The 25,102-nt window shown below is 49.8% G+C and overlaps 1 protein-coding gene across 5 annotated transcripts in view; it reads left to right on the forward strand.

Annotated features, from left to right (window-relative positions):
* Window positions 1-23,843, forward strand: part of Asap1 (ArfGAP with SH3 domain, ankyrin repeat and PH domain 1) — a 330,593-nt gene extending 306,750 nt beyond the window's left edge. For 3 of the 5 annotated variants that reach the window (XM_078016707.1, XM_078016708.1, XM_078016710.1), the window contains 6 exons: window positions 1,935-2,105; window positions 10,997-11,066; window positions 12,832-12,890; window positions 15,925-16,424; window positions 18,426-18,548; window positions 21,036-23,843. In XM_078016707.1, the coding sequence (XP_077872833.1) occupies window positions 1,935-2,105; window positions 10,997-11,066; window positions 12,832-12,890; window positions 15,925-16,424; window positions 18,426-18,548; window positions 21,036-21,110 (998 nt within the window). In that variant the 3' untranslated portion in view covers window positions 21,111-23,843. The remainder of the gene's footprint in view (window positions 1-1,934; window positions 2,106-10,996; window positions 11,067-12,831; window positions 12,891-15,924; window positions 16,425-18,425; window positions 18,549-21,035) is intronic. The other 2 variants (XM_078016709.1, XM_078016711.1) reach the window with 1 other exon arrangement.
* Window positions 23,844-25,102: the final 1,259 nt, after the last annotated feature.

Below are 25,102 nucleotides of genomic sequence, written 5' to 3' on the forward strand. Positions count from 1 at the left end.
TGGACAACTCTGGGGCGTGAATACCTCCTGAGGTCACGCACACAGCTGCATTCGTATTTTGTCTGGCAGTTTTTTCCCAGCCAAGATTTGAAATCTGATGAGTGACTTTTCAGATGCATTGCTTTTCAAAGTCCCTAGGTGGCGCTAAAGTTGAGATTACTCTAGAATCTCACCATTGTCTATTATCTATTATGCATTTTTTTTCCAAGAGGAAAGTTACACTTCCTGATACTGAACACTTGTTGTTGTTGTTTTCCTCGTGTGCCAAGTGCAGAAATGCTGCCTTGGCTTTGGGGAATTGACAGCAGGATGGGGTAAGCACCTCACCAGTTCCAGACACCTGTGTTGTCCCAGTTCCATCCCTCATGCCAAGCCCCGATTTTCTTAGCTGCAAAATTGGAACAGTACTGGATCCACTTACCTCACAGAGTTGTTATGAAAATGAAAAGGAAAAACAAGCATTTTGAAAACTACAGAGCATTATACTGGTGCACAACCTTAGTAACAGTTACTTTAGGGTTGTAAAATTAAAATAACCCCGCTGAGTGTGATGGTGCACCCCTGTTATCCTGGTGACTCTGCAGGCCGAGGCAGGAGGATCACAAGTTCAAAGCCAGCTTGGGCAACTTATAGAGAGCCTATATCAAAACAAAAGTGAAAAGAATTATAGACATAGCTCAGTGGTAAAGTGCCAAAAAGAAAGTTTTGATCCCCAGTACCGAAAAGAAAGTTTCAGTAACTTGATGCCATATTAGGGCATTGATTTAGAGCAACCATAAGCCTTCCTTCTTGTATTATACCAGTAAGACAGAGAATGAATTACATAGTATGGCTATTTCATCCTATGCAGATCGTCATTTTATTGAGATAGCAGTATTTACTTTTAAGACTAGACTGTCTTCCTGTGAGTCAGTAATTTAGGTCAGTGTTAGTACTGACTAGTAATCAATAATGGGAAATTATCTAAATTTACTTTACCCAGTTTACCCAGGAGGGAGGCTAGAAGTAATTAAGCTTTTTTTTTTTTTTTTTTGAATGCACAGAATGTAAAAAGCTCTTTCAGAGCCTTTCTGAATCACCAGGAATCTACTACCCTATGCTAAATGTTTGATGTGGCAGTGTTCCTAGCTTTTCCTTTTATTCCTTTTCTTTCTTTCTTTCCCTGAATGTTTGCAGAAGCAGTTGTCCATGGACATGGTTAAACCATTCACGTGGTAATATTGTGTAAAAAGAAAGAAGAATTTGTCCAAGTGCCCAGCAGGAAATGCTGACACACAGCAGCCTCTTCAGTGTCACTCTGACCAAACAAAACTCGGGACATATGTACTCCCCCCACAACTACATTTAAAAATGAAATCCACTACCTATTGTTCAGGCTTCCGATATAATAAATGGTTTATGATTTCTAAAACAATTCAGAATTGCAGCAAAAAATAAAAAAGAGTTTTGGGTTTTCAATCTTTGCCAGGTAACTTTACATCATTCATTTAGAAAAGGCCAAGGGTTTAGTTGATCCACTACTCTGCTCTTCCCCTGTTGATTTTGCTGGTAGTGCTGTGTGCCTTCCTCCTACCTAGATTTCGTGATGATTCCAGTGAGTTGTTGGTTTAAAATGTGTGTGTTTTATTTTTCCCATTGTACCTAAATAATGATCTAAACCCCTTAGCATCTGTGTTGACTAGCGTTTTGTTCCTTAAAAGCACACTCTCTCCTTTGTTGTAATTTTCTTTTTTTTTTTAAACCAACAATTTCTTTTAAGTCCTGTTTTAAAGTTGGATTTAAAGATGTTGGACTGACGAACATGGTCAGATCAGCGTTTTGCTCGTCTTTGTGTGTCGCACCACATTTGGATGTGTGGGAGTGATTGCATACTGGTGTCCTGTGTCTGTGAGCCTGGGATTAACCTTCCTGCCCCCATTCAATTTCCTTTCTAGGTCCAACTGGCCCACCTTCAACACTCCCTCTAAGCACCCAGACCTCTAGTGGCAGCTCCACCCTTTCCAAGAAGAGGCCTCCTCCCCCACCACCCGGACACAAGAGAACCCTGTCCGACCCTCCCAGCCCACTACCTCACGGGCCCCCAAACAAAGGCGCAATTCCTTGGGGTAAGTTCTCCTGAAGTTAGGGCCAAAGCCGCCCAGGGCCAGGCAGAGCGTGGGGCTCCCCTGGCGATGGATAGCGCATTTAGAAAGCGGGCCACGTACTGGATGAGGGCTTGGATATGTGGGATTACTCCTGCCTCTAATGGCCGAGAAACACTTTGAAAATGTTTGGGGCCCTTAAATACTGCTAATAGCAGTCAGTATAGTTGTTCCTTACTATCACTGGGATTTTGGTTCCTGGACACACCTCCCTCTCCCAGGGATACCAAAATCTGCAGATGCTCGTGTTGCTTATATAAAATGGCATAGTATTTGCATATCACCTAAGCGCATATACTTTAAATCACTTCTAGACTACTTATAGTACCTAATACAATGTAATTTTTATTTTAAAAAAAAATTCTGGACATGTTCAGAACACTTAGGTTTTTCCTCGATATTTTTGGTTCACAGTTGTTTGCTTGAATCTAGGGAGCATTACTGCAGATGCAGAGGACCAACCGTGATAGTAATAAAGTGCCAAGCATATCCAAACTCTCATTCAGTCATAACAATGACCGTGTGGTGTAGGTGTTATTAATCTCACTTACAGAAGAGGAAGTAAAGGGCCAGAAAAGTAAAGGAGTCCTTTGCCTCAAAACAGCCAGAATGGTTTTCTTATAAAATGTGAATCAGATCATGGTCACTCTTTTCCTTAACACCTGTAAAGATTTCCTGTTGAGCTTCTGATAAAGGTGGACTCCTTGCACCAAGGCCTCCAGGGCCCTGCATGCTGGGGCTCTCACCTCTGCTCTGCCACTGGCCTGCCTCCACATCCTGGCTGCACTCTGGTCTTCCCTCCTTAAGGCCCTTCCACTTCCTGGAGCTCTGTTCTGCTCCCTAAAAGCCCAGCTCCCTTTCTCCCACAGTTCTCAGCTTTCATGTTTGTCTCCGTGGTTCTCCTCTCTGAAGGAGCAGATTTCTTCCCAAGCACCTGATCATAGTAGAGAAATATTCTATTCACGTGTCTGTCTCCCCACTAGAATGTGTGCTCCACGAGAGCAGTGACCTTGTCTGTCTTGTTCCCACCTGTGTCTGCGTAGCCTGGAATCATGCCTGGTACACAGCGGATAGCCAGCAATCTCTTGAAAATGAATAGCCCTACTCAGAATCAGCAAGTATAAACAGTTGAGTGACACTGATTGCAAATGTTTCCACAAGAAACATAATTTCAGAGCTGGGAATGTAGCTCAGTGGTGGAGCCCTTGCTAGCATGCACAAGGGCCTGGGTTTGATCTGCAGTATGGGCAAGGAGGGAACTGGAGGAGGAAGCAGCAGCGTAGATTCCATCCTCTCCTGCTAGCCTGCCTACGTTATAGGGTAGGCCCATCGCCCAGCAGGTCCTGGCCCACCCAGCGGTCAGGTGCTGCTGAATGAACATGCTACTCTACCTGTCTTACTTCTTCCTGCCAGTAACTTTCATTGTGGATTTTTTTTTTTTTTTTGCATTTTAATTGTTTTGCTAGCTAATAAGGAAGTCCTCTTAATGCTTTTAAAGCCTTTCTTAAAAGCCTACTTCAAGCGTTCTAGGTATTTGAATTTGGGGAAGCCATACCATCCACTTAAATAGGTTGGCACACCCATCCACCATCTGGCCCAGATGCCACAGAGAGGGGAGCGTGAGGGTGTGCAGTGTGCCTGAATATGTCTGTGTATTATCAGAGATATTTTTGACACAGCAGGGTTAATTAGGACACCTGCTTGGGCCTTCTCAGTCCATACGCTCATGGAGCCTAAGGCCCAGTGAGGGACCCCGAGGGGTGAACAGTTCTTGACTGTCAGGTACTCATGTAACCAAACACTGTGGAAATGCTGAGAAACAGTGTGTCTGTGTTCTGCGAGGGAAAGCAGAGAAGGCTTCACAGAGGAGGAGATGTTCGAGGCTGATGTTAACAAATCAGCTCCCGGGAGAAACGAGCAAGGCAGGAAGAGTGTGTGCAGGTGTGCAGGCCCCTGTGCACGGAAATACTAAGGATGTCCTGGACAGGTTAGAGGTGGCACCCCAAGGCCTTCAGGACCCTCCGATTTGTCAAAGAGAATAATAAGTAACATTCCATCAGAAATCACACGTTTCCTGTGTAGACTTTCATATCACAGGTTAACCTTCTTTCTAAATTCCACCATACTTTGATCCTCTCGTTTGATTGGGTTTTATTCTCTGTGGTTTACATACCTATATTCACTTTATAGGGACCCACGTGTTCCTCAAGAACATTAACCAGATTTGTTTTCTAGCTTGAAAAGCTGAACTTTGGTTTTTCCAGTGGCTCTTGGGATTGAGCCCAGGGAGACTGTACCCCTGAGCTCCCAGTCCTCCTGCCTCTGCCTCCCAGTCGCTGGGATTGGGCACCACTGCCGCCAGCTGGCGGTTCCTTTTTAGGATTCCTCCTCTGCTCTGAGCTCTCAGTGGCAGGACTAGGCCCCTGGCCTTTCTTCTTCATCTCCAGCAGAGGTGGAGTGGGGGCCTTTTTCACCAAGAAGCAAAGTTGCTGTGGCTGGATGAAAGTTACCACCTGCCTGGCAGTAGGCTGGGAGCTTCAGAGACCTGCAGATGGGCCTCTCAGCCATCCACTGGGAGCCCCTTGCCGCCAGCCAGCCCCAGGACAAATCAGAGTCTGTCCTCAGGAAAAGAGATACTTCACATAACACAGCTCTAGAGATGACTCACACTCTCGAATATTCATTCCAGAATTACCAAGGCTGTATTTATGCGTGGCACGTGTGCACGTGTGGAAGACTTAGACAGGTGTGCAGGTCTGTGCAGACACAGACCTGTCAGTAGCCGGTGTGTGTGCTCACAGACACAGCTGAACTGTTCGCAGGTTGAACTCGCTCCAGTCCTGGCATTTGTGCCTCATGTCATGTGACTACTGCTTGGTGATCCTAACACCTATCTCCTGCTGATTCTGTGTTTCAGACGCCAAGGGCAGGGTCAGGCTGGGGGACAGTGAAGCATACAGGGTAGCAGCCTGCTAGGCACCTTCTCTCCCTGGAACCTGCATCTTCTTTCAGTGGGCCCATATTTCCTGGTCTTTTAGTTCCCCTGAACCTCCCATCTTTCTCAGCCCATGGAGGTGAGGGCCCTAGGACTGTCTGGGGAAGACACCAGTGGAAGATGTGGTGGAGGAGCGGCCTGTTGCTCTCGCAGCCTTGCACATCCACCCAGAGCAGGCCGTGTCTGCCATCCTGCAGCCGAGCAGGCTCCCAGACTGCATCCTTCCTCTCGATCTGTGCCCTCAGCCTAGGATCTTCTTACCTCTGCTCCTTTGTGCTTCGTCATCCCTTAAGCCCTGCTTTCCTGGGATCTGCTTAACAAGGCCTGGCCCAGCCACCCCACATGCGCCCACTCTGTGTGCCTCAGGCACAGCGGCTTCCCGTGGTTCTATGCCTCTCCTCCTTTCCCAGGCATGAACGTCTTGTAAGGGTATGTGCTGCTGGGCTCAGGAGAGCCCCCCATGTGGATGCTAGGGTCATATTACCTACATCTAATGCCGTCTCTGCCACCTAGTAGCCATGTGGCTTTAGCAGGTGTCTTTGAATTATCCTGTGCCTCAGTTTTTTCATTCATTAACTGGGGCTAGTCATTATACCTATAGTTTACAGAATATTCTCATGAAATTTAAGTAAGAGATACATGAAGCAGAGGATCCAGGACATAGGAAGCTCTCAGTAAATGCTATCTAATGTTACTCTCAGTAGCAACATTTTGTTACTGAGATGGCTAGTTGGTAGACTGTCACTTGTATCAGAAACCTGTATTAACATCCTGAGGATATTGTAGCACAAGCCACAAGCTTGGTGTCTTACAGCACCAGATCTATCAGTTCTATAGTCTACAAGTCTGAAATTCTGCACAACTGCACTTCCTCCAGAGGGTCTAGAGAAGTTCCTCTTCCCTGCCCCTCTCAGCTGTGGGTGCCTCCCAGTGTTCCTGGGTTATGACGCACACCACTCCTCCCGCTGCCTCACATGGGCACCTCGCCACCTGCTCTGCTCTGAAAGCTCCCTTTGCCTGTCTTGGAAGGATACCTGATACTGTGTTTAGGGCTTGCCTGAATTCCTGTGATAGTCACTTCATCTCAAGAGCTTTAACTTAATGATTGTGACATAGATGCTTTTTCCTAGTAGTTCATATCTGCAAGTTCCGAGAGTTAGGACTTAATATGTTCAGGTGGCCATTTCAACCTATCCTCGTTTATTCTTTAGACCCCAAAGATTCACATCCATCCCACATGCAGAACACATTCCAGTGTGCCCAGAAGTCTCACCACCCTCTCGGCCCTCGTTCTTTTTAGTTCTCAGTGAACATGCCAGCCAGGGTTATGGCCAGCACTGAGCCACCCACCCCTTCCTGCAGCACAGTGGTCTCTTCCCTCGGCCAAGAACAAGTTTCCACCTGTCACTTTCTGAAGCTTGTACACTTGGTGGGTTCTCCTGCCACAGTCCTGTTTCAGGACTCGGGCATCTCTGGATTCTGACTCTGTGGAGCCCCTGTAGCTACCAGGCCCTGCCTCCACTGATGTCCTCATGCTTTGCCCAGCCCTCCATGCTGTACTTTATACAGGAAGGAGAATAGGCACAGTGGCACACACCTGTAATTCCAGCTATTCAGGAGGTGGGGTAGGAGGATTGCAAGTTCCATAGCTAGCCTGGACAACTTAGAGACCCTGTCTCAAAACAAAAAGGTGGGCTGGAGATGTCGCCCAGTGGCAGAGAGCTTGCCTTGCACTGTGAGGCACTGGGTCCAATCTTCAGCATCACATAAAAGTAAATAAAGGCATTCTGTCCATTGAAAACTACCAAAAAATACACACAAATGTCTGCTGGGCATCGTGGCACACGCCTATAATCCCAGCAGCTCAGGAGGTAGAGGCAGGAGAATCATGAGTTCAAAGCCAGCCTCAGCAAAAGCGAGGTGCTGTACAAAATAGGGCTGGGGATATGGCTCAGTGGTTGAGTGCCCCTGAATTCAATCCCTGGTATCCCACAAAAAGGGGAGGGGTCTGGGGATGTAGCTCAGTGGTAGAGCAGTTGTGTAGCATGTGTAAGGCCCTAGGTTTAATCCCTAATATTGCAAAAAAGGGCTGGGGGCATAACTCAATTGCAGAGCACCCCAGAGTTCCATCCCCAGAACAAAAAAAAAAAAAAGAGGAGGTGGTGGAGCTTGAGTTTGTGCTTGCAGCATGAGGGGAGTAGCCTGGAGGAGATAAGCAGGCATTTGATGTTGAGACTCTTGCAAGGATGAGGGCCAAGAGAGTAGCCTTAATGCATCTATTTCATGAAAGGCCACTTACAGAGACACTGTCCTTCTACCCCTCAAAACCATTTTCTGCCTTCTTCAATTCTTAATGCAGGTTTATGGTGTCATTACCTAGATAAACAATTGCACATGTGAATTTTTAAAGCTGGCTCTTGCTCGTGGAGTGCCGGGCATTGTTGAGCACCCTGCATGCAGGAGGTTGTGCTGGTACCTGGGCTGTGAGGACAGGAGGCTCCGGAAGGTTACGCAGCTTGCCCCAGTTCTCACAGCTGGTGCCTGAGGGCCAGGGGTGGTCTGAGCCTGAGTAGCTGAGAACCCACGCTCCTCACGCTCCCCACCCACTGCCTTCTGCACAGGACAGCTCTGGGCTCAAAAAGCAGGTGAGTGAGACTCCTCACTGTCCCCCTCTCAATAGTCATTTCTGTACCTGTGAAGAGAAGGTGCTCACTTAGCCCAGGGAGTCCAGCAAGCAGTGAGTGCTCTGTGGGCTGAGCCCCGCTGTCCATCTGCAGCAAGCACAGCTCCAGCCTGGCCCGGGCAGGAAGGGCCACTCCAGGACTCTCTGCCAGAACTGCACCATCCACGGCACCCAGAGCAGCCCAGGCACCGCTTTGCAGAATCCCCACTTCTGTGATAAATGGGGCCATCTGTGTCCAGAGACGTCCAGGGCAGTCTTGATAAGGAAGCAAATAGAACAATGGGCGGGTTTGAGTCTTGTGGGGGGCTTTAGGATCTTTGAAGTGGCACTTCATTATACCTACTCCTGTTTTATAAAGAACCTACTTTAAAACAGACCAGCTCATATTTTAACACAATTGAAAAAATAAGGAAATGAGAGGAAAGAGAAGGGGAAAAGATAGCAAAGTAAGATGTAGTACAGGAGGAGTGCGATCTCTAAAATCCCTAACATGAGGTCGCATATCATGGCTGAGAGTGGACCCCAGATTTTACTCTAGGGGTCTCACAGGAATAAACAAAGGAAAAATGCAACGAATCATCTGGTGTGTGATTGATAGGCATAGGATTAATCCTGTTCTTGCATTTGAGATTCCTAAAGTTAATGTCTCATGGCAGTTCCTCCTGGGACCCATCAACATTTAGAGAAATGTCTGCAGTGTGGGTCATGAGAGGCCATCTGTGCACTGGATGAACATTCTAGAAACCCAAGTTCTGATCTCGGTTCCACCATTCCACGCCTAAGTGACCTCTGGGAATCACTAACATTCCTTACCTTTGGCCACTGGGATTTTAAATTATCTGTTATTATCCTAAAAGATAAGGGACTCTCGTTGCCCCAGTTCACCAATGAGGAAATTGAAGCAGAGAAGTTGCTTAAAGTCAGGAATCCAGAAACTTCAGAACTGGGATTTGAACCCATTTCTGACTCCAGGCCTGTCTACTAGTCCCTCATTTTAGAATACTCCTGGGTCCTCCCTGGGCCAAGTCCTCCAGGCCATTCACTGCTGGGCTAATGTCCTCTGCCTTTCCCACAAATTCCCATCCTGCCACTTCTGAGCTGTATAGTAAGTGACCAGGAGTCTTGGCTACAAGGTCTCCAGTTGTCCGGCCATGGCCTCCTCCAGGTCTCTCCTGCACACACCTGTGTGATCCACCCACAGCCTTTTCCAGGTTGCATGGACAAAGAAAAAAGGACTGAGCTGCCGCCATCATTTTTGCTCCTCTTCCTTTTAGTGCTGTCTTATTTTTAGGAGTGTTTCTAAGCCAGGCTTTTCTTCTGGGCACAGCAGGTGGCCTTTGCCTAGCTGTGAGATTCACCAAGAGTGGAAGGGGACAGAAAGAAAAGAAAGAGCAGAGCTACGGAGGCATCAAAACAGTGTCTTTGAAGAGTGGCACGTCATCTTGAGTGGCCAGAAAGGAAGATTAAATGAGGACTCGGCACGTGGGACCAGACCACAGCCATGATAACTCACCTATGTGACTTCAGAGAGAAGGACAGCAGTAGAGCCAAGGGGTTCAGCCTGCTGGTCTCCAAGTCACTCGTGCCTGTCCCATGTGAAAAAGTGAATTAATAGCCATTGTTTGAAGTGTTTCCACCTGCAGAGGGAATCCATGGATGTGACATTTTAATTGTCATTTAGGGCTCATTTCAGTCTGAAAGGGTAGGATTTGACATCCAGGACTGTAGACTCAGTACTGAGCATGATGCTGGGAGAGGGGGGGTGCAGGGGAGAAAGCCTACCTTAAAGCAATCAGTTCAGATTTTACAAGAGATCCCAAAGAAGTCCTCCATTATCCCATTACAGGCTCATGGATACACTGATGGTTAGCAGTATCTTATCAAAGTTAAACAGCACTGGTTTGAAAGTCTTTGATGCTGGCAATGCAGTTGAACTTACGTCTTTGTGTCCCTAGAATCAGGGACATTCCCTTCAAGAGGCCCCAGCACCGCCAAGCCCTCCTGGTTGAACAGGTTCTGTAGGCCTGGGAGGGTGGAGGGTGGGGTTTAGAGTGCAGACCTGGAGGTGGTCTCCCTGGCTCTGACCTGCTACTTCACCTTGGTCAATTTTGCTTCTCTCTATGGTTCACCAAGTGTAAAAGAGAGAGGGTGATTATATTACTTCTCATGGGCATGATTACCTTGAGACACTTGGTATATTGCCTTGCTCACAGTAAGTTCTCAATAGTTTCTGTGATTAATGTTACCATTGAGGCATCATGAAGGGTGGCAAACAGCACATAGATTTGTGGTCAGGACTCCAGGGCATTTTGAGATAGGGTCTCATAAGTTGATGATGCTGGCCTCAATCTTCGAATCCTCCTACCTCAGCCTCCTGAGTTGCTGGGATTATAGATGTGCACCAGCAAGCCACTTTTATTCTAACTGGTCTTTGACTTCCGCTGGGCAGAAGCACACATTCACCTGCAGGCCTCTGGTTTTGCCACTCCCCACGAGGGAGTTCATGTGCCATGACCTCCAAGGCAGACAGTCCCTGCCCACCCCTGCCACTTAGGCGCAGACACCATTTCCTCTGGATTTTCACAGTAGCCAACCTGACTGTCTTTGTTTCATTCTGCGTTAATAGTTGCCACCCACGAGGCTCCCAGGAGCAGTGGCATTTTATGTGCCTCCGTGCCCACACTTCACACTCATGCTTTGCATATAGTAGGTGCTTAAGAAATGTTAAAATATGGATGAATGACAAGTCAGTGGCTCAGGGCCATGACTGTCATCAGCACCCTCCTTGTTGTGTCCACGTGTGCCCAGAGTGTGGGGGTCGAGTGAGTCATCTGAGTGTGGTTACCAGGGGCAACCTCTACGTGAACTTGACACTTTACTGTTTTCTCCCTGTGCCCCCAGTCCAAGGCCAGGATCTGAGCCAATGGGACACCAGGTCCTGTGCTCTTAGAGGCGTTGTCAAGAACCAGGCTGCTCCCCTGTGACGTGCTCCTCACTCGTAATAAAAACCCCAACCCAAACAGTGCTTCATTTTGTTTTGTTTTAATGCCCCAAACGCACACAGCCAGAAGGCTGAGGTCTCTGAGATACCTTTCTGGAACCTCAGGGATCCCACCTGTTTGCAGAAACCGTACATCCCCTCGTCACGTTTCGCTATCTATCTGATTTCCCTCGTAGGTAACGATGTGGGTCCGTCATCTTCGAGTAAGACCGCGAACAAGTTTGAGGGGCTGTCTCAGCAATCCAGGTAAGCCCCCTGCGCTCCTCCTGGTTGGGCTCAGGCTTGCGATGGGCAGGATTCTGCAGGTGGCTGTGGCTGTGTTCCCAGGGCCACTCAAGGTGTGGTCATTGGCAGGTGGCTCAGGAGGAGAGGCTGGGCGTCCACTCTCGGGGCATCCTGTCCTGCGTGGGGCACTCCATCCACGGGCAGTGCAGCCTCGTGGCCCTGAGGTCAGAGTCAGAGGAGGGTCTGTGACGGCGCTCCTGCCAGACGAGCTTTACTGTTGCTTCTGATGTTTTAATTCTGTGACTTTGTTATGTCCCCCTCCACCTGTTCACAGACTTGGAAATTGGAAAGGATTCTCCTCAGGGAAATCTGGAAGCCAGAGCTTCTCAAACACACAACCTCTTTCTAGATTGGCTGTTTAAGATTTTTGTGGGTGGGGCTAACCCTGGTGTTCCTTTCTTCCCGCCTTTCCCTGAAGGGGGACAGCTAAAGGCCATACTGTTTATCCAGCCTACCCCAAAGGGTTTTCTCTGCAGAGGTGCACCCCAAATATCAGACACAAAGAACCACTTCCAGACCCTCAGGAGAAAGAATCAGCTGGTGTGCCAGGGCCATTTTGCAGTGTTTATCAAAGGAAAAAACGAAACCCCTTTCCTCTTAATGCTGCCGTAACATTGGACCCAATCACCATTATCCTCAGCTTCACAGATGAGGAGACTGAGGTTCAGAGCAGCATGAATATCAGAGCTGGCTGGTTCCATACCCTGCTCCCAACTTTATCCTCACTTGGTCCTCCTCCACCCCTGCTCGGGGGGCCAGAGAGGGGAGGGTGGCACAGAGAAAGCACTTGCAATGGCCAGGCGGGGTTGCCCTCCAGGCCGCAGGGGTGGGAGGATTGCCAGGGAGCTGCAGGGGGGCAGTAGGACCCCGGTGTGCAGGGGCCGCGTCAAAGGAACAAGTGCCTCGTCCTCTTCTCCTTGACTTGGTTGCTTGGTTGGAAGGCTTGGCCGTTTTTTTTTCCTTTCAATGTATAGGACAGCAGGAAGAGAAAGCAGCCGGTCAGAGGCCAGGAAGGGGGCATGAGATCAGGAAAAGGTCCTCAGCAAGGGCCGCTCAGGCCGGTGGCTACTGCTGCTCCTCGGGAGCACAATGCCCCTGGGGTGCTCAGGGTCACCGCAGCGTCTCCTCAGAGAGAGACAGTGGCTGCCTGGCGCTACCGCGCGTGGACCCGACTTCTGCTCCGGGCACTTGGGCATTTCCCCTGCGCAGGTACATGTCCTCCGGAGGGCCAGCCTGAGGCTTGGAGGCCAGGCCATCTGGCGTGGAGAAGGAAGTGGGAGCTCGGGGCCTGCAGAGCTGGGGCTGAATTTCCACTGTCCCCCACCGGCCCAGGGACCTTCTGCTAGCTAGTGACACTCCATGCACCTCAACTTCCTCCTCTGAAGATAAGGTGACAAGGGCTGCTTCGTGGGAGCTGATGAGGCAGGGTGCTGTGGTCACTACGTGACGGTCACAGCTTGTGGTGGCCAAGTGCTTTCATGCACGTTATTCCTCTGAACAATAAAAGCTCTGAGGCGGAGTGTGGCTTTATCAAACGCCTTGGCTTCGGGATCCCCCCATGCCTCTCAACCAGGCAAAAGGAAGTCCTGAAAATAGAGTAATATTTGGTTGAATTCTGAAAGAATCCTCTAGGTAATTCTGTAAATGCTTCGATTTCTTTGAATAGTAGATCACTACTGATATTATAGAACTTCTAGATCCTAAATGGTTGTTATTTCTTGGTCAGCACCAGTTCTGCAAAGACTGCCCTTGGCCCAAGAGTTCTTCCTAAACTACCTCAGAAAGGTAAGGCTTCTCTCTCTTTTCTATGTTCACATGAAATTGAAGTGTCCCTGCACCTTCCCAAGGGACAGAGGTCTCATCTCCTGTTCATTGATCTGTCCAAAGTGCCTAGAGCAACACCTTGCACATAGGAGGTGCCCAGTAAATACTTGTTTTTAAAAAGGTTATAAATTTATTTATAAATTCAAAATCTGTGACTAGCAAAACACTGTAGTTTTTCATTTAAAAAAAAAAATACCTTTCCAGAAGACACTGTCGTGATCTCCAAGTCTCTCCCCTCTGGGACACTTGAGCAGACAGACTGGGGAGTAGTACTGGCTCTTCCACTTCCTGGCTGTGACCTCAGGCCAGTGACCTGGGGGCCTCACGCACCTCAGCTCTAAAGTGGGGAATGATGCCTACTTCGTGGAGTTTATAGGACAGTGCAGTCATGCTCAGAGGGCCCCCAGCAGGTGGGTGGCAACAGGACCCCCCCCAGGATGGCATCTGTCGTGCTGAAGAGAGGCACGAGCTCTGCACAGGACAGAAGGCAGGTCTGCCCATGCTGCTCTGCAGAGCAGAGTCACTCCACTCTGACCAGGTCTTCTTCAGTCCTAAACAGAGTTTTCGTCCATAACCAGAATTTCAGACTTCTTCTAGTGCAGCAGAAATGTGCAGAGCCAGCCTTGCCCTGAGACCTGCGGAGCCCATCAGACATCTGCTTCCCTGTCCTGGGAGCCCAAGGCCAGCATCCGCATAGGTCCTGGCAGAGGCCCAGGGGAGCTGCTCTGGACTGCTGGTGCCTGGGGCCGACTTCTGACCCTGTCCCGGGTTCTGCAGCCTAGTTAGAGTAGGAGTCAGGGTAGAGGAGTTAGAATTTGCCACTCTCCCAAGTTCTTCAGTCTAGTGACCTTTTTTTTGGAAGGACATCAGCAGAAGGGGCGGCTCCCTGTCAGGAGGGGGCGTCTCAAGTGGCTGCTGACTCCTCATCCACGGAGCAGTAAGGGAGCTTTCCCAGAATTTGCTGAGTCTCTCTCTAGAGTTAGGTTTTATTGGTGACAGTGTTTATTTTTATCCTGGTCTCAAGAGCTTGAGCCGAGTTTGCTAGGCACTGTCCTCCTCCTTCAGGCTGCCCAGCTTCTGACCTGTGCCTCTCGCCTGTTACCCCTGCATCCCTCTCCCTGCCTCCCAGCAGATTTTTCCTGCACCCAGACCAAATGGCAACCTAGGCTGCTGCTGCCTTCTCCCCGTCCCCACCCCTCCACACCTCCCACCCCTCCACACCCCCCACCCCTCCACACCCCTCCACACCCCCCACCCCTCCACACCTCCCATCCCTCCTGTGCCGTTTTCTGCTCTCTCACTGCACCTGTCTTGACAGCTAGACCAGGAATAGGGTAACGTGGCCTCCCAGATACTTGTCACTCATCTCCAGCACTTCCCAGCACCTGATCCCATTCTGTATATATCCCTATCCACTGGCCCCTAGTAGTTCTGCAGCAGACCCCAAACAGGTAATTTCATGCATATGCAATTCATCCTCACATATAAAAGGTTAAAAATTCCTCAGTATCATCAACTACACAATGTTCACATGTCCAATTAACTAACAAATTTTTTATGAATTATTTGAATAAGGATCAAGATGAAGTCTACACATTAGATTGATTGATCTGTCTTCTAAGTTTCTTAGACCAAAGTTTTCCCTCTTAGCCTATTTTGTTTCTGTAATAGAATACCTGGGGCTGGATACCTTTATAAAGAAAAAAAGGTTATTTGGGTCCGTAGTGCTGAAGGTGATGGTCTTCCTTCTGACAGAGTCCCAAGGTGATACAGGCTCACAGGTCTAGAGTCAGGAAGCAGGCTTGTGAGAGCAGGCATCACGTCCTCAGCGACCTCTTCATTAGGATTCGTCACAGGGGCTCCACCCTGATGCCTTTAACCCTGATCACCTCCTAGAGCCTCCATCTCCTCGCACCACAGTCAGGTGAAGTCCCCACCCTCTTAACATCTCCCAGTGGGAGTCACGTTTCAGCACAGAGAGCACCTGGGAATGCTCAGACCAAGATTTCTGTTTCCCAGCTCTGGAGCCTGAACAGAAACGATATTATCACTCTCACAGAAGACTCACCGCCTGCCAGGTCCCGTCAGTCAGTTCTTTGCACACATTAACTCTTGTCATCTCCATGAACCCTTGGAACTAGGGTTTTAGAGATGAAGACACTGAGGCACAGAGATTGGGTAATTCGCCCAAGGTCACACAGCTAGTTAGTGTTGAGCTCGACTTGAAGACGTATCTGAATGTGCTGCTCTGCAGAGCTGTGCGAGGCTGTGAGTGGCTCAGCAAGTTGTCCCCGCCGAGCCGAGCAGCATGTGCAGCTGGCGAGGGAACGCGGAGAAGCCCTTCCAGGTGCCTTGGGTGGGGAGACGGCTGCAGTGTTGGGATTGCGGTCCCCGATACCGTGTCAAATGACGTCCCCAGTGTATGTGTGCGCAGCGCAGGAGGAGGTCGGTGGGCAGAGGGACCTTTCTCCTCTTACCTATTGTGTGAATCATAGAAAAAAATAGGAAGGAAATTATAACAGCCATAGAATTGACCGAATTCCCCTTCAAAATTACATCTGTGCCACCCGTAAAGGATTTTAATAGCACGGCAGGTACTCTTGCTCAAACAGTATATCGATAAAAGTCTCGTGTGTAGAAAATACACAGAAAAATCAGAAGGACGTGTATTAAAATGGCTACCTGCAGAGGTAGGCTTATGGGGCAGTTTTCTTTTCACCTGTGCTTTCCAGTTTTCGGGGAATAGTATCCTCTTAAGGGGGTTTTAAAATTCTGAATTAAGGTGGCCCTGTTGTCCTGGCGTGATGGACTCTCCAGCTTCCTCCTCGCACCTGGCCAAGAACCGCAGCCCAGGCTTGGGCCTGTCCCCGGCTTGGTCCCCGCGAGTGCTCCCTGGAGGTGGCTCCTCTGAGGTGCTTGTGCCCAACGCTGATGACGCGATGCCTGGCCCCTCGGTTCTGTTCCTGACCTTGCTCTCTCTGATTGTTCCCCGCAGTGGCACTAAGGAAAACAGAAACGAGCCATCATCTCTCCCTAGACAAAGCCAACATCCCGCCTGAGATTTTTCAGAAATCTTCACAGTTGGCAGAATTGCCACAAAAGCCACCACCTGGAGACCTGCCCCCAAAGCCCACGGAACTGGCCCCCAAGCCACAAATTGGAGATTTGCCACCTAAGCCTGGAGAACTGCCCCCCAAGCCCCAGCTGGGCGACCTGCCCCCCAAGCCCCAGCTCTCAGACTTACCTCCCAAACCGCACATGAAGGACCTGCCCCCCAAGCCCCAGCTGGGCGACCTGCTGGCAAAGTCTCAGACGAGTGACGTCTCGCCCAAGTCTCAGCAGCCCTCCGAGGTCACACAGAAGTCACACCCCGGGGATCTCTCCCCAAACATGCAGTCCAGAGACGCTGTCCCGAAGCAGGCATCTGAGGACTCCGGTGACCTCACGCCCACTCTGCCCGAGACGCCTGTACCCCTGCCCAGGAAGATCAACACGGTGGGTGCCCCCTGCGCTCAGGCCGCTCGCCCACTGCCCCTGCAGGGCGTCGGGACGGCTTGGCCCCATGCAGCAGGCTGCCCACCACGCCTCTGCCTGGCCCAGGGCAGGTGCTGGGGCGGAGGCAGCCTGGTGGTCAGGGGCAGGCTGTGCCACCTGCCTCACCTGCCACGGGACCTGGGGAAACTGCAGGGCGGTGGCAAGTTCCTCACCCTGAGGCTCTTCCCTCACATACAAAAGGGGGCCCATGGACACCCAGCTCACAGGGGGGTCAGCGGGTGAGCCTTGGGAGCCCTCGGGCCACACAGCACAAACCCGCTGCTCTCCCAGAACCCGAGGGCGGCACTGCTGCTTCTCCCCAGGATCACGGAGAGCAGTTTCCCTCTCGGGGTCCTGAGGAGTTCCTCAGCCTGTGCTGCCCACGCCTTCCTAGAGGGGAAGTCTCCACCCTTCCACGGGCGGGCTTGGAGGAAGTCTCGGCTTCTGCCGTTCTGTCAGAGCAACATTCCTCCTCTGTAGTGCATCATCTTTATCTTACCACAGCATGGCTTCCTCCACCATCTCTGTGGAAAGGTGATGCTCCAGGGAGATGTGCAGCACTCTGCCCTGCGCACGGCTGCACCCCACGGCACGGTTACTGTGGAAACCCAGAGTCCTCCCTCTGTGCAGATAGCCCCATCCGCTCGTTTTATTGTGAAACGTATTAGAGTAGAAGTGTATCCAGGGTTTACCTGTAATCCCAGCTACTCAGGAGGCTGAGGAAGGAGGATCACATGTTTGAGGCCAGTCTGGGCAGTCTAGTGAGATTCTGTCTCAAAAGAATAAAGGTCTGAGGATGTTGCTCAGTGGTACAGTGTCCCTGGGTTCAACCCCCAGTGCTACCAAAAAAAAAGTTTCACATGAGTACCAAAGGAAAGGTAAGAAAAATAAATCATCCTCCCGTGGATTTGAGACCAGCCTGGCGGGCATCATAGATGCTCTTCCTTGTCCTCGGGAGGACGCTACCCCTAGTCCAAAGCACTGCCGACGGCCTCACCAGCCTTTTGATTTGTGCAGTTCCAGTTGATGCTGGGAGCTTTGCGGTCGAGCCGTCTCATTTAATCCTTTCCATTATAAATGAGCACATCATGGGCCTTCTCGGTTGCTCCTCAGTTGCTTGCAGAGTCTGCTGCCACCACAGTTCTGCCAGGCTTCCCAGACCCCACCATGGCCCTAGCAGGGAGCTCCGGCCTGGCTCATGCAGGGCGGAGCGAGGAGGCAGAGAGGGGGAGTCACCAGACCCAAACACTTCAGAGAGACAGCTTGCTCGTTTTATTACTGATTATTTTACTAGCTGGGTGCTAAAAGTTTTCTTTAGAAGGTAAGGTCTCTGTTTTCGTCTTTCTGTTTACTAAGAACTGGAAGCCCAGCCAAGGAAAGCCTAAGTCAGAACTGGCCAGAAGTTAGAACGGTGTTAGAGCAAGAATCCACCCGGCCGGGCTGATCCTGCCGGGGGTAGCCGGCAAGTCCTGACCTGCTGTTTTGCATGAGGGGACAGCGAAATTTGTTGATGCTGCACATTCAGTGTGCAGAAGCTGCACATTCTGCTTTACATCATGTTTCCTAAAACCATTTTTAGACTCCGCTGTCATTTCTGCAAGCTGCTGTTGCCAGTGGGGGAGGGCAGGGAAGTTTCGTGTGTTTTGGGGAAGTTGAATTTTGGTTCCTGCCCACATGGTGTGATTTCTAGTGAAAATAACTTGGCAGTGGCCAGTCCCTAACTGGGCACTAGCCTGCTCCTGATGGAGGAAGGGCCTGTCATTCCTCAAGAGCACACGGTGGTACGCTGGGCGCCTGGCAGACACTCCCCCCCCCCCCCCCCCCCCGTGCACACACCCTTGAGAAAATCAAGGCTCGGTGAGGTCCAGTTGCTTGCCCCACATCACCCATCTCCCAAAGAGCACCATGCTCTTCACCCCTGCAGCCTGTTCTTCCAGCTAAAACCCGGTTTCTGTGTTGAAGGGGAAGAATAAAGTGAGACGCGTGAAGACCATTTACGACTGCCAGGCAGACAACGACGACGAGCTCACCTTCATCGAGGGAGAAGTAATTATTGTCACAGGGGAAGAGGATCAGGAGTGGTGGGTATGTGCATTTGGTTCCTCCAGTCACCAACCACACCCTGGCAGGTGACATGTGGGGACCTGCAGACCCTGCAGTCAGTAAAGCATCCCTCATGCACAGAGAGCCTGCCAGCCGTGACAATGGCCCACGAGCCTTTTACACGTGATCCTTCCGCATGGTACCTTCCTTCAGAAATGGGTCAAGGAAATTAACACATGGACGTGATTTCCCATGGTACCATAGAACCCACTGTGTGTTGTAGGCATCCTTAAATGTCCAGGTGCAGAGCCCAAGCTCAGGAGAGTCGGGCACATGGCCGAGGCCAGGCGGATGACACGCAGGCAGTCGGGTCTCCGAGTCGCTCCAGAGCTCGAAGCCTGGGCTTTGTTCCCCTTGCACGCTGTCCCCCAGCTGGGAGCCAGAAGGCGGAGGTGCAGGACATACTCAGCTGTTTGTGGTGCTTGGCCCTCGGGCTCAGTCCTTAATCCAGTCTGGGGTTCCCAGTTTGTAAAGAGGACTTGCAGTAGCTTCATCACGTAATTCTAGAAAATAAAATGAAAATACCTGTGAAAACTCCCCTCACGTTAAGACCTGCCGCTCAGGTATGTGTAAGGGAAGGCACCCTTGTCCTCTCCACCCAGCTCTTTGGAGACCTGTAGGCACCGTCGCACTGGTCGCTTCTCGGGCTGATCAGAAAGTGTCTCCCCAGGACGACTGCCAGGCCAAGGTGCAGCAGACGGTCACCTCAAACTTTTCTGGTTGACAGTTTCCCACCTTCAGCATGGAAATCCTCCTCCTTTGGCAGCCTGAGTCCCCTCCTCCCAAGAGGGGCTCAGTTCTGTGGTTCACAGTTGGGCCAGCAAAACCTGTGGCTGCCCAGAACACCCCCTCACGTGTGTGCCTGGCCTGTGCAAGCCTGGTACATGCAAGTGTGCACTCTCACCTTGGCTTCTCCTCCCCTGGGCCTGTGGGCAGTGGTTTTGCTGGACTGGAACGATGGTTTTTACTGGGAGGTTTGCAAGATCTGGAGAAACCTTGACTGTCGGGACCTGGGAAAGATGCGTGCTGTGGGCATGTTGTGGGAAGAAGCCAGGGTGATGCCCACACCTTGCCATGCGCAGGGAGCCACGCAGCAGAGATGTCAGCACTGGGGTCAGGAAACCCTGGGCTGAGGGGGCAGGTGTCCTCTCCTGGGACAGGATGAGCTGGGGCAGGCCCAGGGCCTCCAGCCTCTGTTGGCAGAGGCAGGCCGGCCCCCAGCATGCAGCCTGGAGAGCCAGTGTTCACAAGGCCAAGGAGATGAACTCTGAGGTCTCCAGCGGGAGTCAGTCACCGTCTCTGTGGCCTTGGGGGAAGCATGTCCCTCCTATAAACCTATTTCCTCTGAAAACCAGGACCTGATTAATCCTCCCTCACAAGGATGTCACCAAACTCACTTTGCTGTAGTGTGATCAAGCAGCCATCATAGTCTTTGCTAAGGACGGGTGACTCCAGCAGAGACGAGTCTGCGATAGTGTGTTCAGCATTGTTCCTGGGAGAAGTTCTCTGGGCCAACAGCACATGTCCAGCCAGACATGAATGTCACCATGCATCCCCATAGTGACATGCCACCCACAGATCCCTCGTACTGCATGGTTTCAGCCGAGCGCTCGTGGCGTGGGTAGGCCACATCTTAACCATTGACTACATATCCAGGATAAGGGACCAGTAGTACCGATGGCCTCCACCGCCACGGGCCTGGTCAGTAAAGGAGCTGGTTATAGGCTAGACACAGCTCTTGGCTCCCACTCTCTGTGCAGTTGGTACTTCATGCAGAGAAAATGAGAGCTGGCCTGACTCATCCTGTCCCATGCTTCGAACCACCCTGCTGGGTGTATTTGCCATTTAAAGCCAGCGTGAGTGGTCTTGTTTTTCCTGCTATCGAGGTCTCCCGATGTGATTAACACTGACCTAATAGAGGTGACGAGAAGGTCTTCGCAGGCAGCCTGGCTTGCGGCCTTGTGTAGCAGTCAGTACGGTTGCCCTCAGCCTCAGACTCCTGCAATATCCTCCCCCAGAGTAGCCAGAGGATAAACGGTGGGCACGTAGCAGCTTTTCCCATGTAGTTTGTCTTTTCTTTTTTAAAGTAATCACACAAGCCTGAGAAGGGCTTTTTCTGGTGCCCTTTTTCACAGTTGAGAGGCTTAGCAAGGTGTGTTTGACCCTCACCTCCTCCCCACCTGGAAAGCAGAAGCACCCGCTCAGAACATGGATCGTGAAGTCTGGGCTGGCGGGAGGCCTTGGGCAGGCTGTTCCACCTCTCTGGGAACTCCGTGGGGGCAGGCAGATGGTGCAGAAGTGCCCTTCTGTTGTTTCGTTGTATAGTTTCTGTGGTTCACAAAAGATAGGGAAATGTGTCTTGGTCCACCCCAGGGCTCTAGGTTCTGGAGCTGGGTTCTTACCCCCTGGACTTGTCCCAGGGCAGCTGCCTGCTGCCTCCAGCCTGACCACTGTCTTTTTCCTTTGCAGATTGGGCACATCGAAGGACAGCCTGAAAGGAAGGGGGTCTTTCCAGTGTCCTTTGTTCACATCCTGTCCGACTAGCAGAAAGCAGAACCTTATGGTTGTCTCCATCCTCCATGCCAGACTTCTGCTTCCATGCCACCCTGTGCACAGTGTGTGTATAGCTGCTGTTACAGAATAGGAAACTCCTCGAGGGCCGCCTCGGGAGGGGAACAGAGTATGTATTGTAAATATCCTGTGGTCTTCTGCCTTTGCCAGTATGAGGGTAGCCTCGGGGCCCGGTGCGCCTTGCTGGTTTGCCAAAGCCGTCCTTGGCACCTAGCACTTACATCTCTCTCTATCTGTGCTGTTTTACAAGCAAGCAAAAATTTAAAAATAAAAATAAAAAATAAACCAACTACAACAAAAAACCAGGAGTGTAGGAATTTCTGGCTTTGAAAGTAGAGTGATTTCTGTTCAGCAGCCATTGAAGGGCCTAGAGTCGACTCTGCTCCTTCCAGTGCAGTATTCTCAATCTTGTTACTGAAAATGCAGCATTAGCAAAGAGGTGGGTTCTGTTCTCCAGGTGAAACTTCTAGTTAGCTCCATGACAGACCAGCCTGTAGTTATCTGTGTACACAGTTTACAGCTACAAAAACCTACTTTGGTATTTATTACAGACAAGTGCTCAGTTAAATATGTTACTCCTTCAGCAAATGTTCACTGACCCAAAACTCTTCGTGGCATTTTACAATGCACACAGCCTCATGCAAGTTGAGACAAGTGGATTTATACTGTCTTATGATGATGAGTGCCCACCCTTGAGATATTACCTCATTATGCAAAAATAACATATCCTTCATGCCTATTTTGACAAAGTTTAAAATATGTCTGATGAAGTTTAACTTTCAGGAACCAAGGACTGCCAGAAAATATTAGCCTCTACATTATGCATGCATCTAGAAGCTTATACCTGAAATCTTGCCTTTTATAAAGGAATAAATAGTATGAATAAGTTGAACTGTACATTTTTTAAACTTGATTGCCATTAAAGCAGAAATTATAAGGTTGCAACTATATCTGTTTGTAGTCAGTCATTCAACTCTCTCAAAGAGTATGAATTTACATAATGTATTATGAATCAGCATCCCTCAATTGTGTTGAAGCATCTAAAGTGTTGGTTTTAAATTATTTTCTTAGTTTTGTTCTTGGATAAATTTACTTTTAAAAGACTATTCAAAATGGAGAATTTAAAAGTCAGCCCTTCACACAGTGTTTCCAGAGTAGGATCCAGGTGCTGAAACCAAGCTCTTCTGCTCTTCTTCATACATTAGTGTTCCCATCTGAAGCGCCAGCCACTAGACAGTTCCCTTTCAAGTCAATTCATAATCAAGTTTTGGAAGCTGCTATGAATTGCACTGTGAAAAAGCTCTCCCTGCAAGGAGTCTTGTCTCTTGTTTCTCTGTCACTTGTGCTCTTTCTCTCTCTCTCTCGTTTTGTTTTCATCCCAGCCATGCTTATCAGACCATTAAGAACATTGTGTTTTGATCTTTGGCATCAGTCTGAATTTTGGACAAGAATACAGCAGTCATGTTCCACAACCAGTGGGACTGTCCTTGATTCTAAGGCTCGTGTCGTCCTGATGTTCCATTTGCTTAAACTGCTATTTTGGCAACAGCACAGAAGACTTAATATTTTTAAGCAGATAATCTTAGCCGTGAATGAGAAATGTTAATTTCACAGAAGCACAATTCCCAACCAAATCCATAGGAAAAACCCTCTTTCATAGTCACAGTGCTCAGTAAATATTTAGTTCTGCTTAAGTGGTTACTATGAAAACTTTGAGTAGCCACCTGAAGAATAAACCTTGCATGGCATACCTGAGAAATATTTTATCAGCTACTATTGGAAACTGATTTTAAGCAATTGCTTCCTCAGCATCAGGGCACACGTGCATTCCCGCACCTAACCCAGAATGTGAGGGAGGCACCAGGCCACGTGCTGATGTGTGACTGGCCGTGCCAGCAGCCTCAGCATTTAAGCCACACTGGTATCAGGACAGGAAGTCAGCATCTGAGGCTGCCCTGGGTCCCAGCTCATTCATTCACAATTTGAAGTTGCAGTAAAGAGCCGTTCTTCATTGTGGCCAGACTATTTGCAACTCATCTGAAAATAAACTAGTTATTTTAAATACACACACAAGCTCCGTCTCCAGAGTTATGTGGAGGCGATGTCTATTCTGTTTCCCCTATTGTAGAAACTCTCACAGATGCATTTTTCAGACCTTTTTTTTTTTCCCCTCCTCCTCCTCTCTGGTTTTGTTTTGTTTTCCATGAGGAATTTTGAGTTCTCTCTCATCCAGCTTACTGTGGGACATAGGAAAACTAGATAGAAAAACCATTGGCAATCTTGTTGAGTTTAAATCTGATCTCATTCTTAAACTCAGTGAAGAGCCATGATCTGCCATTTTGTACATGATATAGTATTTTGAAGGAATGGGACCATCCCCCAAAAAAAAAAAAAAAATAGCAAATTAGTTCTTTTTTTCCCCAGAGGAGAAAGTAATGTTCTGCAAGTAGTGTGTGTCTATTTGACTGTTGAACAGCAATTGCTATTTATTTTTGTATTGCCTAGATCTTCAACGTGTTGTATAGGAATCCCATAGTGCCACTAGTTAATTTCCAAATCCTCATCTGGATGTTACCATCAAACATCAGTACACTTTTCGTTTCACATGTATTTAATGTGACCGTTTTTCAGTACTGTATGTGTTAATTTCTACTTTTTTTAATATTTAAAATTGCTTTTAAATAAACATTCTCAGTTGACCCCAAACATCTGCAGTGAGACCATTTTGTGAGTTGTCCACTCCTTCCGACTGGAGAAGATCGGGACTTCATCGGCTTTACTCTGGAGGAGAGAATGATACTGGTCATCTTACCTCCTGGGAACAGTGTGTGGCATTGTGAACAGGACAGGAAGGAGAGGGGGGCCCCTTCGTGTCCCGGGTGACATGCTGATGCAGCCGCAGCTCTAGGTGCCCAGCGACGTGCCGCACAGTACCTCTGTCGGCACCTGTCACTCCTGGTGCTGACCTGCGGTGGGGTGGAGCAGCTCAGGCCCAGGTGCTCTGCCTGCAGCGTCTGGCTAAGTCCCCAGGGAGCCCTTACAGGGGCACGGACCTCTCACTTCACAAGCTTGGAAACGAAACTCAGAGAGATTCGTGGCTCCAAAATCCCTGAGTCAGGAGTGCATACAAGTGGTTCTGGCTACCCTGGCAGAAATCTGAGCCATGGTAGACCATGGAAGATGTCTGCTACACGAAGTTCTATCCAGGGGGTGACCACAGCATCAAAGATTCTGAAGCGCTGGTCTCCACGTTCCTTCTCCTTCCTTCCTGACAGTTGGTCACCTCCGGTCTGTCCACACAGCTGGCATGGGAAGCCCAACACACCGTGTGGCTGGAGGAAGGGGCTTTGGCAGGGAAGCGGTGGATTTGCATCAGGCGGTTTCTGGGAGACGCTGACACTGTTGGCCTGGATAAGTCGGGCAGAGCAGCAGCCCGTTTTCCATCTGGTTATAAAATGTCATTTCCCATTTGGTTCCCTGTGGTTTTAACCCTGCTACAGGGCCTATTTAAAACCAAGAACTCACCACCCGCTTAAGAGCAGCCCCTCTGGTGGCCCAATAGCTGTCTCATTTCTCCAGGGATCACAGAATTTGGAGGCTGGCTCTGGCCTCTGCACCTCGCTGGGTTGAGTGCCCACTGAACACAGGCCCGGGCCTCCTACACCTGTTCAGCTGTGAGGCAGGTGTCGTCTCGTTAGGCACATTTTCTGATGAAGTTTTCTGACCTGGAGCAGCTGGAGCGAACTGCTCGACACCACACGGGAAGTGGTGGGCAGCGGGCAAGCCCACGTCAAGGACAACTGCTCTCCCTCCCTCCCCGCCCCAGCCTTTCCCCTCTGTCCTGACCCTGTGCTCTCCTCCCTTTGCATATGTGTCAGTCTTCCTCACTCCCAGAGTCTGCATGCGTGGCTGGGGGGGGGGGCTGGTGTGGATGACATTTGTTGGGATGGTTCAGCTTCTCCTTC

The sequence above is a fragment of the Ictidomys tridecemlineatus genome, chromosome 7 (assembly GCF_052094955.1).
Source record: "Ictidomys tridecemlineatus isolate mIctTri1 chromosome 7, mIctTri1.hap1, whole genome shotgun sequence".
NCBI classification, from domain to species: Eukaryota; Metazoa; Chordata; class Mammalia; order Rodentia; family Sciuridae; genus Ictidomys; species Ictidomys tridecemlineatus.